Source organism: Cryptomeria japonica, chromosome 3 (assembly GCF_030272615.1).
Source record: "Cryptomeria japonica chromosome 3, Sugi_1.0, whole genome shotgun sequence".
Taxonomy (NCBI): domain Eukaryota; kingdom Viridiplantae; phylum Streptophyta; class Pinopsida; order Cupressales; family Cupressaceae; genus Cryptomeria; species Cryptomeria japonica.
The window spans coordinates 266,246,618-266,264,808 of record NC_081407.1 but is presented as its reverse complement, the minus strand read 5'-3'; the positions used below and the strand labels follow the sequence as shown (position 1 = coordinate 266,264,808).

At 39.9% G+C, this 18,191-nt stretch overlaps 1 protein-coding gene across 1 annotated transcript; it reads right to left on the bottom strand.

Annotated features, from left to right (window-relative positions):
- Positions 1-1,293: 1,293 nt before the first annotated feature.
- LOC131049164 (peroxidase 12) lies at positions 1,294-2,966 on the bottom strand. The gene is made up of 4 exons (XM_057983196.2): positions 2,606-2,966; positions 2,338-2,523; positions 2,068-2,236; positions 1,294-1,981 (listed from the first exon to the last, which is right to left on the bottom strand). Exons 1-4 carry the CDS (start codon positions 2,852-2,854, stop codon positions 1,515-1,517), a joined length of 1,071 nt encoding a protein of 356 aa, XP_057839179.1. The 5' UTR covers positions 2,855-2,966; the 3' UTR covers positions 1,294-1,514.
- Between the last annotated feature and the right edge of the window lie 15,225 nt (positions 2,967-18,191).

Sequence of the window (18,191 nt, the reverse complement as noted above, 5' to 3'; positions counted from 1 at the left end):
GAGTTGTGATAGACATATTAGAGCCTAAAGACATCACAGGGAGACCCTAAAGGACTATGATGCTTTGACTTGGTTAGACTAGGCAACTAGCAAGGATGTAGTGGGACTATCTTTTCTAGGGTTGTAATGACTACATCATTGTTCCATTGTATTATGACCGAGTGACATGTTAGTTTAGTTAGGTACATGGTGTTCCCATTGTAGTACCGATCTACATGCATTCAACTCATAGTGTTGCACAAGACCTAGAGATCAACCTAGACCCACATCACTGGATGTTGCACTTAACAATTCAGAGGAAAAGGAACAAGATGGGCCCCCAGTCTCAAATGATGATTTAGTCGATGTTCAACAATCTTACATGAGATGGTGGATAATTTTTTGTCATGCCCTCATATTTCCCAATGATCATCCTACTAGAGACTTACGACCATGGATCAGATTAGGACATGATGAGGAAGAGGATGAGGAGATAGATGGAGATCAGGATCAAGAGCAAGATGAGGACCACACCTAGGATCGTGTGTAGGTTGATTACCATACTCAGGATGAGGATCCACCACTTACAAAGGATAGAGGAAAGTGAGTATAGAAGAGCAAGTATAATGACATACCACTACAAAGGCCTACCTTTCAAGTACATGTATCATCACATCCAACTCCTTTTATTGAGATACCAAGTCGACATGACTACAAAAAGACAAGCTGAGGAGTGAGCTATGCCCCCAGCTATAGTACATACTATAGTATTTGAGACTCCTACTTTAGTCAATCTTGAGTGGGGAGAGGGAGATATAGGTAAGAAGACACATACACATACACATTGATGTTTAGATTTTCGATTTCGATGTACATGAAGATGTGACTAACATTGATTTTCTCCAATTTCTTATTGTTGGTACATGGGGATGGTGTGACTTTGTGAGGTACGTCCTTAGGGATATGGTCGCATCCGTGCACAACCCATGGTTAGTGAGACTACTCATGATGTTTAATGGTTCTTAATGAGGCCACCAAAGATCAAGTTTTAGTGATTGCAAGGCTCTAACATCAGAAGAGATAAGACCAGGATCTTAGCCAAAAGGGTTTCAACCGAAGGCTTGTACTCCTATATTAAATAGTTAGAACAACTTTGAGGATGAAAAATCATTCATACATTCATTCATACATACACACTAATTTAGTACCTTTCATCTTCATACCCAAAAATCAATTACCATCCCCACAACTTATATTTTAAAATAATTATAAATCTATTTTGTATATTATTTAAAAAAGGCGTTGCCCAGCGCATCTGAAAAGCTTAAAGCATAATTTTAAATCAAATTAAATGAGTGAACACTCGACTGCTCCAACAATATGGATTACATGTCATCCTATCTTTTATATAATTATTTTGAGGACTGACTATTATGCTCAGCATTCCAACATTCTACCTTAATGCTCGACCCCTCTTAAACACATGTTATGAGGTGGATTTATTCGAAGAAACAAATGTTGCTTCGTCCTAGCATTTATGTGGAGTATAAAGATGAGGAAATTTGAGGATTGAGGATGGAGAAAACTGAAGAAGTTGGATTTGGAACCTCACAATGCTTCCGGATTTGTCCTTGGCTTCCGGTGAGGACATCCAGCTGACCCATCTTCAACATGCTCAAAACGAACTGTTCAAAGAAGGAGGCTTGATTGACTGCAAAATCTATTACCACGTCTCGGGTTCGACTGTCTGAGTAGAGAGTCTGGTCCGATGTGAAGAGCGTTTGTCGATTCAGAAGGTCCACGTAATATTTGTTATCAAACACATTTGGGCTGCGAATATCCAAATTGGTGGTGTTGACGGTTGTACTTGTGGGACAAGTGAGGTAGAGTTGCTTAGCAAATGTCTGGTCGAGAGTGGGATCTTGTTGCTTTCCTCCGGTCGTGCTGTTGTGCAGTCTGTTGTCGAAGGACGAGCAGTTTGCTCTGCCGATTGTGTGCCCACCTACAATCTTATGCGGTAAGAAACAAAATCCTTGGGTATAATAATAACTTCAATAGGAACAAATATATGTATTTTGAGATATATACCTGAAAGAGCTACCAGATCCGTGAAAGTAAAGCCTTTGAGAGACAAGACGCTCATAAGACCAGTTACATTGGAACTGGGCGCAGGTAAATTTGCAAGAACGGTTGTTAAATTTGCGAAGCTGAGGCTGTCTCTCCTCCCTAGCGGTAATGGATAGAATGGTCCTCCAGCCTTCAAAACACACTCAAATTCTGTTTAAAAAATCCTTCTAAAAACTGAAAAACTTAAGCTAATCAGTAACATCAATGTGATTGGGACGAGGGATTTCAGACCTTGTTGACAGAATCACGAGCAGTCAAAGCTAATATGTCAGCGCATGATACGATTCCAGTGCAGGCAGCTTCCACTCTTGCTTTTATGTCATTGATAATTGTGAAGGCCATCGCTCGCAACGACACATTTGGAGGAGTCACCCGCTCATTCGATGTCCCGTTCAGCAGCACTGAACCGTCGCATCCCTGTCAAATTCATACACAATTTGTTTAACCCCATGAAATACTAATAAACGCAACGAATTAGAAAATTTTGATATGAATATACCTGCACGAAGCAGTCGTGGAAATGCAGTCTGAGCAGGCCAGCCGCCTGCGTGATATCTTGATTGAGATAAAACTCAATACGTTCTCTCACAATAAACTCCAACGCCGGGCAACTTTTTCTGTAAAATGTCCACGAAAGGCCATCCACTGGAGTTGGGAGGCTTAAATCCGTTGCAGAGAATGCACTCGCAGAGGCAGCCACCATATAAACGAAAGTTAGAATGAAAAAAGGCATGCTGAGCTTTCCCATCGTTTTCTTTCAATATGCTCGTTGAGCTTAATTCAGTATATATCCTGAATTACAGTTTTGATGCCTGCAAATTTCACTCTCCAATTGCTATGCATTTATAATGCGGGGAAGGGCGATCTTTGGACTTGTTCAAACGCGGAAATTTGACATGTTTGCAGTAGAAAACATGTGCCACCCACAAATTTCCTTATTCTTTTTTTTTGTAGGCCCAGCTTTTCATTTCACCTACCACAATATTCTTCTTCTTTTGAGTAAAAAGTCTGTGCAGCACCTAAGATGTACCTTTCCCTTTAATTAATTGAAAATTAAAAAATCTTTTGAGTGCTCTACTTTTGGCATTAAGTGCATTAAATCAACTTGATACTCAAGTATTCACCGCATAAATGAATACAGATACCTTGGTTTCGTTGTGGTCCATAGATTAAGTGAAGCTTGCATTTAATTTTCAATTAGCTAATAATTACTGTGAAACGTTCATCCTGATGTCTGAATTTACATAAGAAAGTTCACAGAATGTCAGTCACAGAGACGTGCACGTTGGGGTAAAGAATTCATAAACTTCATTGAGAAAAGCGTAAGGCAGTGTTTTTCCCATGCTGCCGCACAGCCGCCTCAGTGGTTATGTTGCAGACGGCTTTGACTAGCGTGTATGTTTTTACTAAATATCGTAAGTTCTTTCTTACTTACAATCACAGACACCTTCGATATTATCGGTGGGCGTACGATTCACATTGCTCGTTTAACAACTCCATTTGGACGAATTCATTGAATGGTTTAGTATCTTAACTTGTAATTCATTTTCTATAATTAGTTTACTTGAATTTCAAGTACTAAATTCTAGAAATTGATTTAAAATGTGTGGAGAAAAGTAAATTTGAATTTATTTATTTGATCTATTAAGAGAGAGGATTTAGTAGTTGAATATTCTAATTTAAGATCTTTCAAAATCTTATATGACAATTTTAGATCATTCTTATTTTTTTAGAGTAGTTTATTTCAGAAGTTTCCTCTTTGTGATATTGTTATTAAGATTCAACTCGTAGTTCTCAAATCAAACTCATTAACCCATTATTCATGGGTAGTAGTTCACAAGAACTCATCTCTCATAAGAATAAATGGTACACTTAGCACTCATGAGTCATTGCATCTAGGTGATGCTCACAAAGGTGAAGAATTGGGCCTTTCGGGAGATCACCCATTCTAGTACTACTCTAACTCAAGCATGCTTAACCATGGAGTTTCCTCCAAGGTTAAGCCCACTCAACGTGCAACCCCATTTGCAAGTTGAGTGTATCATTCGGTCTCATGAGAGATGGGTTCTTGTGAGCCACTACTCATGAATCATGGGTCAATGAGTTTGACTCGAAAACTACATAGTTGAATCTTGATAGCAATATCACAATTTGACTTGTTGTGGAAAATATCTCCTACTTACCAAGTTTCCTCTTTAAAAAAAGGGTTTCAAGTCTGCATCATCAAATATGATATCATGTCACTGTGCTTTTTGTTGAGGTGTCTTCAAACCCCCCAAAAAGAGTAGTTGTGCACTAAATTGTGTTTTATTAGTGTGTTGATGTGGCATCACATTATTTGTTTCTTTTTAGATATTAGGAATACATTTCATTCAATTACAAACAGCTTATAAATCACAACTATCAATGCTATATTATTAAAAATATTAGTCAATGGGTCCTTGGTCTACTAATGAAGTTGAAAGGTTTTTAATGAGTCCACCAGGGATCATGTTTTGTTGAATGCAAGGTTCAGGATGAGACTAAGATTGTGCCCTAAGTGAATTAGGTGCAATGTATACCCCTCAATCCTTGGTTCTTAGCCAAAGAGGTTTTCATGCTCCCATATTAAATACACACACACACACACACACCCATATATGTGTGTGTGTGTGTGTGTGTGTGTGTGTATAACACACACACACACACACACACATACATGTATATACATGTATATACATTGTGTAGTCACACAAATCTGTCCATTTTAATAAAATGAATATTTCGTATTTATTTTGATTAAAAATCCACTAGCCATCAATTAATTAAATTAAGATTTAATTAATTCATCCCCAAACATTCTTCTATTAATTAAATAAATTATTCAATTTATTTTAATTAATTCATTAAATCCAATTCCAATCAATTAAATAAATAAAATCTATTTATTTAATTAAAATCCCCTTTTCCTCTTTTAAATAAATTAAATAAAATATTTATTTAAATCATTATCCCCACCCCACTTGCATTTTCCTACAAATGCAACTTGCACACATTTATTGAAATAAATGAATTTTTATTTTAAATAAAATCCTATTTTCCCTCACCCACCAAATCCACTTGCAAAAATCTAATCCCCTTCTAGATTCTTCTAACCCCTTCCTAATTAGCCTAATCCATCCCCTAATTATTGTCACATTCCTAAGCAAAATGGAGTCACTTCTCAAAGTCTAAAAGTCTTTGATAACCATTAAAGGCTTTCAACCTTCAACCACTTAATTCCTCAAAGTCTTTGATAGCCATTAAAGGCTTCCAACTTTCAACCACTTAATCCCCCAAAGTCTCCAATAACCATGAATGGTTAATTCAACCCTCCCACATGGTTAAAACATTTGTTTTGACTCAACCTCTACCCAACCCAAGGGTCTCATCAAGCCTTTAATGCTTTGATCATGATTATCTCTTAATCATTTGCACAAAGGTTTATCCTTGAATTAACTCCTAATCCAGTAGGTAATCCTAATTTAGGCTTGACCCTTAGCCTTTAGATAACCATGAGGTCTTCTCAGGCCTTTAATGCCTCCAACCTCTTCTTTCAACCCAACCCTATGTTGACATTTGTCACCATTTCATTGGTGCAAATTGTGCACATGGATCCCCAACTTTCAAGCTTGACCCTTGATTAAACCTTTCAATCTTGGTCATCCATTGCTCCAATTTTCCTATAAATAGAGCCCATTTCTTCATAATCCAGATCCTGAAAACTTGTATGCATCTAAGCTATAGACATTTTAGAGAGCATTTAGCATAGAATAATTAAAATCTTGTCTTTTTGGTAAAATCAATCATTTTAGCATTAGTATTAGCTTTTCATTTCATATTTGGAGCTATACTACAATCTCAATCCTCCATAAGCATCCATAGTGCAAAAAGCTGCTGAGAGCTACACTATTTTGGAACTTGGAGAGGAGAGGAACAAGGGAGAAAGGAGCTAATATCATGCTAAGAGATAGTTGGAGATATCTCATTATCTTTACTTCTTTAGTTAGATACATTAGCATGTTTTTAGTGTCTCTCTTGGTATGCCTTTTGTAGATTAGTTTTTGATTGACTAACACTAATGTTTTGTGTGTTTTGTGTTGTTTGATCATAGACTAACCTTGTGCCATTTAGGAGGGCATCATTTGGTGAACCTGACGTGAATCGAACACGCAACCTTCTGATCATTTTTTTTTGACAACTAACATTTTTGCTTGAAACTGCCACACAGGTCGCGCTTCGGCGCTAATGAACACGTTCGAGCGCTATCGAAAGAATTTCTTTTAGCGCTATTGTCCCTAAAATAGCGCTATTGAAAACGTTTTAGCGCTACTGATTACCTTCTGGCGCTTTTGTCACAGTTCTGGCGCTATTGAAACTATTCTGGTGCTTTTGCCCTCTCGGACTTTTCTATTATTTCAGCGCTACTGTGTAAATTAGCGCTTCTGCGAGCGCAGAATAGCGCTATTGTATAAATTAGCGCTTCTGTCTAAAAAGCAGAATAGCGCTATTGCGACAGAGTGTTGTCCAAGTCGCTTTGTAACCAAAATCAGAATTTAGGCTTGTGTAAGCCCACACTAACATTTGATCATTGACTGTGTGCAGGTTCTAATTTTTTTTTTGTGCAGGGGAAGGAGTTAGTTTAGATGCCTTAAAATCTTTTTTTTACTTTCTTTCAAAAGTTGGTTAAAAAGAATCCATTTTTCCTTCTTGTACAAGACAAAATAAACCTCACATCTCATTTTGGAGTGCGTAAAATGAACCTCAAACTTGTTTTTGGTGCTTAAAACAAAATTCATCTTTGTTTATTGCAAGGTAAAAAGAACAACAACTTCAAACATTTGTTTTCTTGCAAGTTAGGAAACACACTTTATCTAGGGCTTAAAATCAATAATTCCATTTTCTTGCATCAAACTAAAGAATTTACAATCCACACTTCAAATTTTGGGCAAATAAAACAAACAATTCACTTGTTTTTGATTTTTTGCAAACAAATTTTCCTTTAAGCAAAACGTGTTTTTCATTAAGTTGACCAGGATTTCCAAATTCTAGATTACAAAACACATTGCCTTTGAAGTTAAAACGAACACCATGACTGTTGGAGCAACATCTCCAAATAGTTAAATCATCTTTGCAAATGCTGGATTAAAAAGAACAAGTGTTTTACGTATTTGGCACACTTGTGCAAAAAGTCAGTCGAGTGGACCTACTTCTAACACACACTATCCTCTCCCCTGGCTCTCATGGTCCTAGGTGCAAGAGAAAAGTGTTAGTAACACTCAAATTTTATCTTTTTAAGAGAGGCCTGCCAAGGGATCGATACTCTTGGGAATGACCTCAAGCGGTAAATCCTTCAAGCCGCTATAGAAATCAGGTGAGAGCGAAAGCTGTAGCCTTGGGTATAGCTGTTCCTACAGTGTAACTGGCTGAAAGGACAAATGGGCCCCACCACCAGTTACAAGGCTCTTAAGTGAGTCACTGCAGAATGAACTTATGTCCAAAGCCATCGAACATGACTAAACACCTTTAAGTAGTAACCCACCCATTCTATTGATTGAGGATATTTGAGGTATAATTTAGTGCAAGAGCATAGAAGGTTTTGCTCCCAAGATACTCACCATACATATTTCCTTGAGTAGAAACATAGCTTTTTGAAAAGTCACTTGTGGCTTGATAAAAGTGGTGACTCCCCCATCATAGGGATCATCTATTTGTTATGCTCGCGCAAGACTTAGTATATCACATCCTTACCTGCCACGGCGGGATTCATAAGGTATGTAGTACCAAAGTCGAAGAAATATCAAGATGTGGGCTAAATTTATCACAACTGGCCATTTGACCTTAGGGATAAAAAGTGTTTGAAGTGTGTTCGTTTTACAGACCTAGTGCGAATTGAGTCGACTTCAGGCTTTGGAACTACACCTTAAAAATAAATCTAAAGGAAGGGTCAAAAACAAGTCCAAGAATTGGGTTGATCTAGACCCATACTCATTTGTGCCTTTGAGGCAACATTCTTGTGTTTGTGTGCTTGCTTTGTTTTCTTGTCAAAGAAAAATCAGAAAATCAATCCCAAAAACAAAGTATTCATCCAACATTTCTCAAAAACAAACAAAAATATCAAAAACAAAGTGCAAACAAACAAAGAGTCAAAATTTATGAGCATTCTTCACATCTTGCGAAAGAAGAAGCGTCATCAGAATATCACCTTGAAAAGAAGACCATTAAGCTCAAAGGCTTTAATCAAAAGGAGGAAATTCTTCTATCTCAATAGACAAATCTTTGTCTCACATAGAGTCTTTCTACATCGCATGCGTCTATACCTTCAAGGTAAAACTAACGAGTTTGATTCATAATCATTGAACCACAGAGCTTTTATGCAATATAGAGCTCTGAGTTATCACAAAAATCGAGGAAAGATTAATCCCAACTTCTTCCCAAACGTCTGTATCACGTACAACATAGCTCGAGAAGTGCCACCAACACCTGAAAGAGAAGAGGTAGAGTTTGTTCCATTTGTAACACAAAGTTTTTATTGAAGTTGAAAACAAAACATCCATCATCTCATTCATACATCATTATTCCATCATCAATCCGTCCCAACTCTCAAAACATTAAGAGGTTCTTGTCCCAAGATTCCTTTTTAGATATTGCTTGAAATCAAAACACATCACATCACTTTTTAGATTGTTTCTACATCTAGGATAAGCTCATCCCAAGAGACACATCTACGCAGGTTAAAACTAGTTCATGAGTAAATCCTCTCATTGCTAGGTAGTCAAAATCTGTAACACATCTCAGATTTCTCTACACCTTATCACATCCAAAAATCATCAAAACAAACAAGCAATTCAAAGAAGGAATTCTGGTTACATCTACCTTTAGAGTGCTAGAGATCTACATACAACACAAAACACTAATCATCCATCTTTCATCAACAACTCATTGTCATCTTCAATCAACTTCAACACAAACTTGCAAACAAAATGGCTCAAACTCGATCGCGATCAAGGCAACGAGAAATAGAAATTGAGGAAGAAGAGGACAACCTCAATGAATTTCAAGAAGCACTTGGAGGAACTGTAACTGATGAAAACCCAAGTACTCCCACTCCTTCAACAATTGAAAGGGCACAGCATAACCCTCACTTCAACAGATTATTTGATGAAATACTGAGGAGCAATGCGGATGCTCACTTCTTAAAACTCGCTCAAGAAGGAGCCAAACTCCCCTCGGACTTTGATCTTGCCCAATTAAGACAAGCATCAGAAAGACAAAATCGCCATGAGGAGGAAAGAGGTAGAAATCACATCAGATATAACATTCCTCGAGGTAACCCACCACCTCCTCCTCCAAATGAAATGGAGATGTTGCGGCAACAAGTCGAGAATCTCGCCCAACAACTTCATAGTGGTGTTAAGACCAATCAATTTTCACTTAATGACATCTGTCCCTATCCTTTTGATAGGAATCTTTATATGCCACCCTTTCCACGCGGGTTCGAAACACCAAAATTCAAAAAATATAGAGGAAAGGGAGATCCCCGTGATCATGTCAGAGAATTTCATTCCGCTTGTCTTGAAGTGGCATATGAAGACACATACCTCATGCGCCTCTTTCCCCAAAGCTTGGGAGGAACAACTACATCATGGTTTTCTCGACTACCAGGTGGCATTAGAACATTTGAGGAACTCATCCAGAAGTTCCTATCTCATTACTCTTATAATATTGAACGCGACATCACCATGGCTGATCTATGCAACACCAAACAAAAACCAGGTGAACTATTCTCAGTATTCCTGCAACGATGGTGCCAAATGTCTAGCAGACGTTCTCTTCAGTTACCTGAATGAGAACTAGTGGAAATTTTCATTTCCAACTTAAACAAAGAAATGGAATTTCACCTGGATGTCAAAGACACAGACTCTTTTAATGATATGATCACCAAAGGTATAAAATGTGAAAGGGCACTCATCAAGAAAGGACTCATCAAAATCTTTAATGAACCAAAAGATGGTCCTCGCCCGCGCTTCAATAGTGATAAACCAAACTTCTGGAACAAGAATAAGAATATCGTCAACGATGGGGTTGTGGATGCTCGAACTATCCAAAATGCACAACTTGTGGTGCGATTTGCAGGACAAAATCCTCCACCTTAGAACAACACAAATGTTCCTCCTAATCAAGGTCGCATCACATCTCATGATGAACCAAGACCTCGTCCACAAAAACAAAAACGCACATATACTCCCTTAGGGGAACCCATTGAAACAGTGATGCGACAACTCATTTCTCAGAATTTGATCACCCTACCTAAGTTATCAAATTATGAGCCTCAAGTCAAACCAGCATGGTGGAGAGATACTGAACATTGTGAGTTCCATCAAGGAAGAGGACACAAGACAAGTAATTGTCACCAATTGAAAGATCTCATTCAAGATCTTATTGATCGAGGAGAAATTGAGATTGAAGGACATGATCCAAAAATGACCAATAATGATCACCTGATGTTCAAAAATCCACTTCCATCACAAGATCAAAGGGGTCCTTCCACTTCCCAGCGAGGCACTGACACCATTGATTATACGCAGGCTGCGTATAATTACACTGTAAATCACCTGTATGATGCCAGTGAACAAATTGCAACTATAACCTTCAAAAATCCCACCTCAAATTGCAATGTTGTTACACGTCGTGGCAAGGTCACCATCAAGGTAGCTCCACAGGGCACCACCTCCGTCCCAAAGCAATACAATCTTGTGGAACAATTAGATAAAATGCCTGCGCTCATATCCATTTTAGAACTATTGCGCCTATCGCCATCTCATAAAACAATCTTGGATCAAGCACTCCAAGAGGCGTCAGTCCCTGCAAACCTTAATACGGACCAATTTCAAGCCATGGTTGGAAATCTAAAGTCATCACCTTGTCTCACTTTTTCCGAAAGTGACAACTCTTCTTTCCAACAACCTCATAATGCTTCGCTACACATTGAAGGCTTTATCAACCAACACAGGATCAAGCGAGTCTTGATAGATAATGGAGTAGGCCTAAACATTTGCACACTACAGTTGGTCACAGCATTGGGATATGCAATAGAATCAGTGGATCCTCACAAGAAGATCACCATCAAGGCCTATGATGATGCAGAGCGTTCATCCAAAGGAGCTGTGGTACTACCAATCCGAGTGGGCCCTGTGGTAAAGCACATCATCTGTCAGGTTCTGGACCTTCCTCTGCCATATAATCTATTATTAGGGAGACCTTGGATACATGCCATGCAAGCCGTTCCATCTACCTACCATCAATGTATCAAGTTCCCACATAATGGTACAGAGATCACAATCCTGGGCGATGCAAATCCCTTTGCATTTTGCCATAATATCAGCCATCAACCAGAGATTACTGTTCCTAATAATAGGGAAGCCATTTCCTCCACATCATATGTAAGTCCCGCCTCTCTTGCCAGTTTGAACACCCCTATACCCAAGCAAGAAAAGCTTAAGATGAAAGTCGCAGAGGAAGGTCCCAGGGAATATAACTTGAGTCAGCTCTTTTGTGTGGGACAAATGCCCACTTCTCCTAGAACACATGGTAAACCACAACAGTTACTCCAAAAACCCATAGTCACGCCCGCATGTGCTTTGACGCCAAGTTCGTCCTTGGAAAGAGTCAAGAGGAAGAAACACAAGATGAGGACCTAGCGGACTGGATCTATAAGGATCCCATCACCACTGATAAACCGCAAGTTACACTTCCTACGGAACAGTATGGCAAAGGCCTCCTCATTATGCATAGAATGGGGTATGATGGTCAGAGTGCTTTGGGATCCTGTAAACAAGGACGACATGAACCGCTGCTACCAGAGTTCAAACCCAAAGGTAATACAGGCCTAGGCTTTGAAAAAGAGATCCTTCCTAAACTCCGATTCAAAGGAAAACCTAGCAAACCATTTTGCCCACCTACTGCAAAGAGGACACCTTTCATAATCAAAGCACCATCAAGCACTATCCCCACTGCCCCATCAAGGCTCACAACCCCACCGCAACCGTCATCAATATCATTCATCCCACCAAACGAACCAGTAATCCCATCCGCCACGCCATTTGTCGCAACAACTGTATCAGAACCCGCAGCAGCATCTATGGCACCAGCCGTTCCAATAGAAGCCACTAAATCAACACTGCCGATACTTCCAGTAACAAATCCTTTAATCCCCATCATAGTTCCTGCAGCACCGATCACTACAAAGGTACATAAACCAATTACGCCTGCAATATTCAACTCTAGCGACATCCCAGTGTGGTATAGCAATCGGATGTTGGAAAGTGATTCAGAGACTGACTCACATGAGTGGGAATTTGATTCTGTGCAGCTTAACACTTCAGATGAGGAAGACACATCACCACCTCTGCCACGCAAAGACATTCCTGTTTACGGAGAAGCACAGATAAAGACCACTTGGGTACCTGAGCTGGAAACATCTTCCACAGACCCTACGTCTCATCCTATGCCTGATTCTGACAGGGAGAGTACCATCAATGACCTTCACCACACTATCTTAACCCTCACGGATACATCTAACACACTTAACCTAATCGATGAAGTAATGCCCATTATCCACCCTGAACTCATCGAATGGAACCAACCAAATCCCCCATGTCTTGACCTCTTCCAAAACGATGAGGCTATCATTGACTTTTTGGAATTAAGGGATAATCTACCAAGTGGGGATCACAAAGCTGGATTCTCCATTGAACTTAATAGCGCAGCATACTTTGGGGCAGATGCCAAACCCTTCAGCTGCAAAAATATAACATTAAAACATGGATCTTCCAGTGAAAACCACACTGTGGCACTATTTGATCCAACAAAAGTAAAAAGAAAGAGCGTATCCAACGATGAAAACCTCTCTGAGGCGCCTGAGGATGAAGGGTTTGACATTCTCCCTGCTAATACACAACAGGAACGATCAACAATCCTCATTAAGGAGACCAAAGAATACAATGTGGGGACTCCTGAAAACCCTCATATCATACATCTGGCATCTCTTCTCACTCCAGAGGAACAACCTCAATTTATAGAGTTCTTCCAGAAACGTCAGATCAACTTTGCATGGTCATATGCAGACATGCCTGGGCTTGATCCTGATTTAGTTATGCATCATCTCACAGTAGAAAAAGGAGCCAAACCTGTCAAGCAGAAGCTTCGTAAGATGCATCCTCAGATTGCCGTACTAGTCAAAACAGAACTTAAGAAACTCCTGGATGTTGGTTTCATTAGACCAATTGATTATGTAGAATGGATCTCCAACATTGTGCCAGTTGGCAAACCAAAAGGGGGCATCCGCATTTGTATAGACTTCAGAGATCTGAATAAGGCATGTCCTAAGGATGACTTCCCTCTACCAAATATCGACATCATAGTGGATTTGACAGCAGGACATGCCATGCTTTCACTCATGGATGGTTTTTCAGGATACAATCAAATAAAGATCGCACCAGAGGACCAACATAAGACAGCCTTCACATGTCCATGGGGCACATACTGCTGGAATGTAATGCCTTTTGGTCTAAAGAATGCAGGAGCGACCTATCAACGAGCAATGACCACCATCTTCCATGACATGATGCATACTATGATGGAAGATTATGTGGATGATTTACTAGCAAAATCACTCACCAGAGAAGGACATCTACACATCTTAGATAAAATCTTTGATAGACGGGAACAATACCATGTTCGACTCAACCCAAAGAAATGTGTCTTTGGAGTGACCTCCGGGAAGCTTCTAGGATACATTGTCTCAAGCAAAGGCATTGAGGTCGATCCAGCAAAGGTTAAGGCAATCATGGACATGCCACCACCAAGGAATATCAGTTAGCTAAGAACACTACAAGGGCGGCTTCAATCCATCCGAAGATTCATTGCACAATTGGCTGATCAGTGTCACCCATTCACACACCTGCTACACAAGAACATCCGCTTTCAGTGGGATGACAAATGCCAACAAGCATTTCAGGCACTTAAAGACTATCTCATGAATCCACCATTGCTGATACCACCAGATTCAAGTAGACCATTGTTACTTTATATCTCAGCAACAAGTACAGCATTGGGTGTACTACTGGCACAACATAATGCAGAAGGCAAAGAGTGTGCTGTATACTACATCTCTCGCACACTGGTTGGCTATGAACTCAATTACACACCTATTGAGCGAGCTTGCCTAGCAGTAATCCTGGCAGCCACTAAATTGCGGCACTATCTGTTGACGCATAAGGTACAACTCATCGCAAAGATTGATCCACTCAAGTACTTACTTAGCAAAGCAGCATTGACAGGTCGCTTGGCCAAATGGGTGATGATTCTAAGTGAATTTGACATTGAGTATGTGGACCGTAAGGCTATCAAAGGACAGGTTATTGCAGATCAGTTGGCCGAGGCACCACTCATAGGTGATCATCCTCTCATTTCCAATTTTCCAGATGAAGAGCTATTTATGATCACAGAAGTACAACCATGGAAGCTATATTTTGATGGTTCATACACTAGGCATGGCTCGGGGGCAGGCATTCTGTTTATCACACCTCAAGGTGATAGCATCCTGAAGTCTTACAGGCTCACATTTCCATGCACAAACAACATAGTGGAGTATGAGGCCTTGATCACAGGACTCAGATTAGCCATACAATGGAAATTAAAAGACCTACAAGTATATGGCGACTCACAACTGGTCATTCGACAAGCAACAGATGAATATCAGACCAAGGATGATAAACTCATGCCATACAAGCAAATGGTGGACAATCTAAAGACATCATTTACTACTATCACCTTTGAGCAGATACCAAGAGATCAGAATCGAGCTGCTGATGCTATGGCTACTATCGCATCTCTACTAGATCTTCCGCAGAATTCAACACGCTACGAGTTCTTGGTAGAACGACTTTGGATCCCCGCTTATGATGTCCCCGAATCCGAAATGATATGTCGCCTTGTCGGTTCTGAATCCCCATGGTATGGTGAGTTCTACACCTATCTCCGCGATCACACCCTTCCTCCCAACCAATCAAATAACCAACGTAAAACCTTCATTCGCCAAACTGCTCGATATACCATTATTGCCGAAACCCTATACCGATGTGGTCTTGATGGTACTCTCCTTCGATGTCTGGAACAAGATGAGATAACAAAGGCTTTGGAAGCGGTACATGAAGGAATTTGCGGGACTCACTCAAGTGGTCCATCACTAGCCAAGAAACTCATGTGAGCTGGATACTATTGGCCATCTATGGAAAAGGATTCCTACTACTTTGTCAAGAAATGCAAGAAATGTCAAGTTCACGATGACCTGATACATGCACCAGCACAGGAACTGCAACCAATCACAACACCATGGCCTTTTTGTCAATGGGGCCTTGACCTTGTGGGTAAGATTCATCCATCTTCATCCAATGGCCATAAATTTATCATTACCGCTACCGAATACTTCACAAAGTGGATCGAAGCTGTTCCACTTACCCAAGTCACCAGCAAGCAGATCGCCTCATTCATCCTCAATTACATCATCTGCCAGTATGGTGTGCCCATGTCCATTGTCACAGATAACGGTCTTCCTTTCAAAAATCAGGATGTCCGTGAGCTTTGTGAGAAATTTCATATCCAACACCGCTTTTCCACTCCCTATTACCCACAAGGCAATGGTCAGGCTGAAGCATCCAATAAAAACATACTGAGGATCCTAAAGAAGACAGTCAATGATGCCAATCGTGATTGGCATGTTCAATTAAATCCAGCGCTATGGGCATATCGAACTAGCATTCGGACCCCTACAGGCGCAACTCCCTACTCATTGGTCTATGGTGCTGAAGCTATCTTACCTATTGAGGTCGAGATACCATCACTATGGGTTTCATTGCACAATCTCATCGATGATGAAGCATACAGAGTATCCCGTCTTCAGGACTTGGAGTTACTTGATGAGAAGCGACAAGCTGCATACAATCATCTCAAAGCCTATCAGCAGCGCATGAGCAGAAGCTACAATCACCAAGTTAGATCTCGTACATTTGAGGTAGGTGATCTTGTTCTTCGAGAAAATCCTCACAACCAACCAAACCGAGAACATCAGGGCAAGTTTGAATCAAACTGGCTGGGCCCATATGTTGTCACTGCTGTATTTGGGTCCGGGGCATATCAGTTGGCTACTTTAGAAGGAGAACCACTTGCAGATCCAATCAATAGCATGCACCTCAAACGGTTTTATACCTAAGGTGTACAGAGCATCAGGCTCCCCTGCATATCAGAAAATACCAAAAACATTCAGAAAATGTCCTGAAGAAAATACAAAAACATTCAAAAATTCAAGAAAAATCATACATCCAAACGGTGAACAACCACTCCGGTGGCACCTTGGGTAAGTGCGATGGTGAAAACTTGGCAAACATGCGCCACTCGTAAAGGCAATGGCTCCAGTATCTTTCCGGCTCGTTGCGATCACATTCATGCACACACACATTCATCCATCCCAACCATGGCTTGATATTTGATCTGCAATTAAGAAAGTACTCTATGTGTCTAGCATCCCACCTTTTCATAGTCAGGTCTACAAATTGGGGGCAATACCCTTATCCTAGTGATGGAAGTGGATTCTACATTGTCTTATGTGTCATTACGCTCTTCATTCAGACAATCATCGCAAAATCCAAAAACATTCAAAAATGTCTCACAAAAATCCAAACAAACATTCAAAATCATTCCACAAAATCCAAAAAAATCGAAAAACCACCGAAAATCCCACAAAAACATGGCAACACATTGTACATACTCATTCACATAGATGCAAAACAAACATTGACAAAATACTCACACGATGACCATTTATCAAATCAAACCACACAATCAACATCAACACTCAAAACTGTCTTCAACAAGGATGCATCCTTCCTTACCAAAACAAAGACAAGATGACATTTTCTTTGACAAGAAAATTCTGATAGGCTATCAAATACTTGGTTGATTTGTGAGTACAATCGTTTGTTTATCTGTATCGGCATCTTTCAGCATTGTTTTGTATTGTTTGCGCATTATTTCTGATGAAGTTCTGGGGCATGTACTAATGGTGTCTACGTGGGAAGTTCACTAAGCTACGTGATCTTATGCAAAATGCAGTCATAGATCACTACGGCTTGTTGACTATAGCGTATACCTCGACCATATGAGCATGAACCATTACCAAGGATCCATATTCTTTATTCTTTATGTATATACTATTTTTTTGTAGGTACAATGCTCTTTCTTTGGTTCCTCCTACCTCAACCAAACTGGATAAAGGTTTTATCTCTTATTATGGTATGCACTTGTCTCAGGATATGATCAACCTAAGATCAAGGAGGACGATCCAAGTCATGCATGAAAGGAGATAATCCTTGTCTGTTCCGCAAGCAATACTCTAGTCAACTTGATCCATTATATCAAGTTGCTTGTATTAACTTGCTATATCAAAATCCATGTAAGAAATACTCTGGTCATCTTGAATCTTTATGTCAAGTTGCTTGTATTTTCTTACAACATTTTAAAGCTCAATGATGAAAAATAAAGCACTATGGATTGTCATTCCATCTCCTTTGTATATATTGCATTCCGTTGCATTCCATCCATCCATACATTCATAATAGATGCATATCATGCATACATAGTCATAATAATGCATACTCTATTTTTACTCATCTTCTTCCATAGGACTCGGTCCTAGTCCTCCATATCTTCTATCTAACATCGAATCCCCCCTCACCCTCCCTATCCCTTCATCGCTTCCCATCCTCACTCATCCACAAAATTAAGCCAGTTACTCTGTCTACACAGATACATCGACTCCCACACACCTAGACTATCAACAGATACTCTGATCAAGTATCTTCGGGTCTCAACAGGTAATCGATTATGGCAAACCTAGACTACAACAGGCATTTATCATAATGACCTAGTCTCAACGGGGCTGCCATGATTCCCCACAACCATCCATCACATGCACATACATATCAATTGATCAACCAATCAAACACAAT

Coding starts and splice junctions, on each gene's coding strand:
- LOC131049164 (XM_057983196.2), bottom strand. CDS start 2,854: ATGGGAAAGCTCAGCATGCCTTTTTTCATTCTAACTTTCGTTTATATG. Junction 2,524..2,605: donor TCCACGACTGCTTCGTGCAG/GTATATTCATAT, acceptor TGAATTTGACAG/GGATGCGACGGTTCAGTGCT. Junction 1,982..2,067: donor GGATCTGGTAGCTCTTTCAG/GTATATATCTCA, acceptor ATAAGATTGTAG/GTGGGCACACAATCGGCAGA.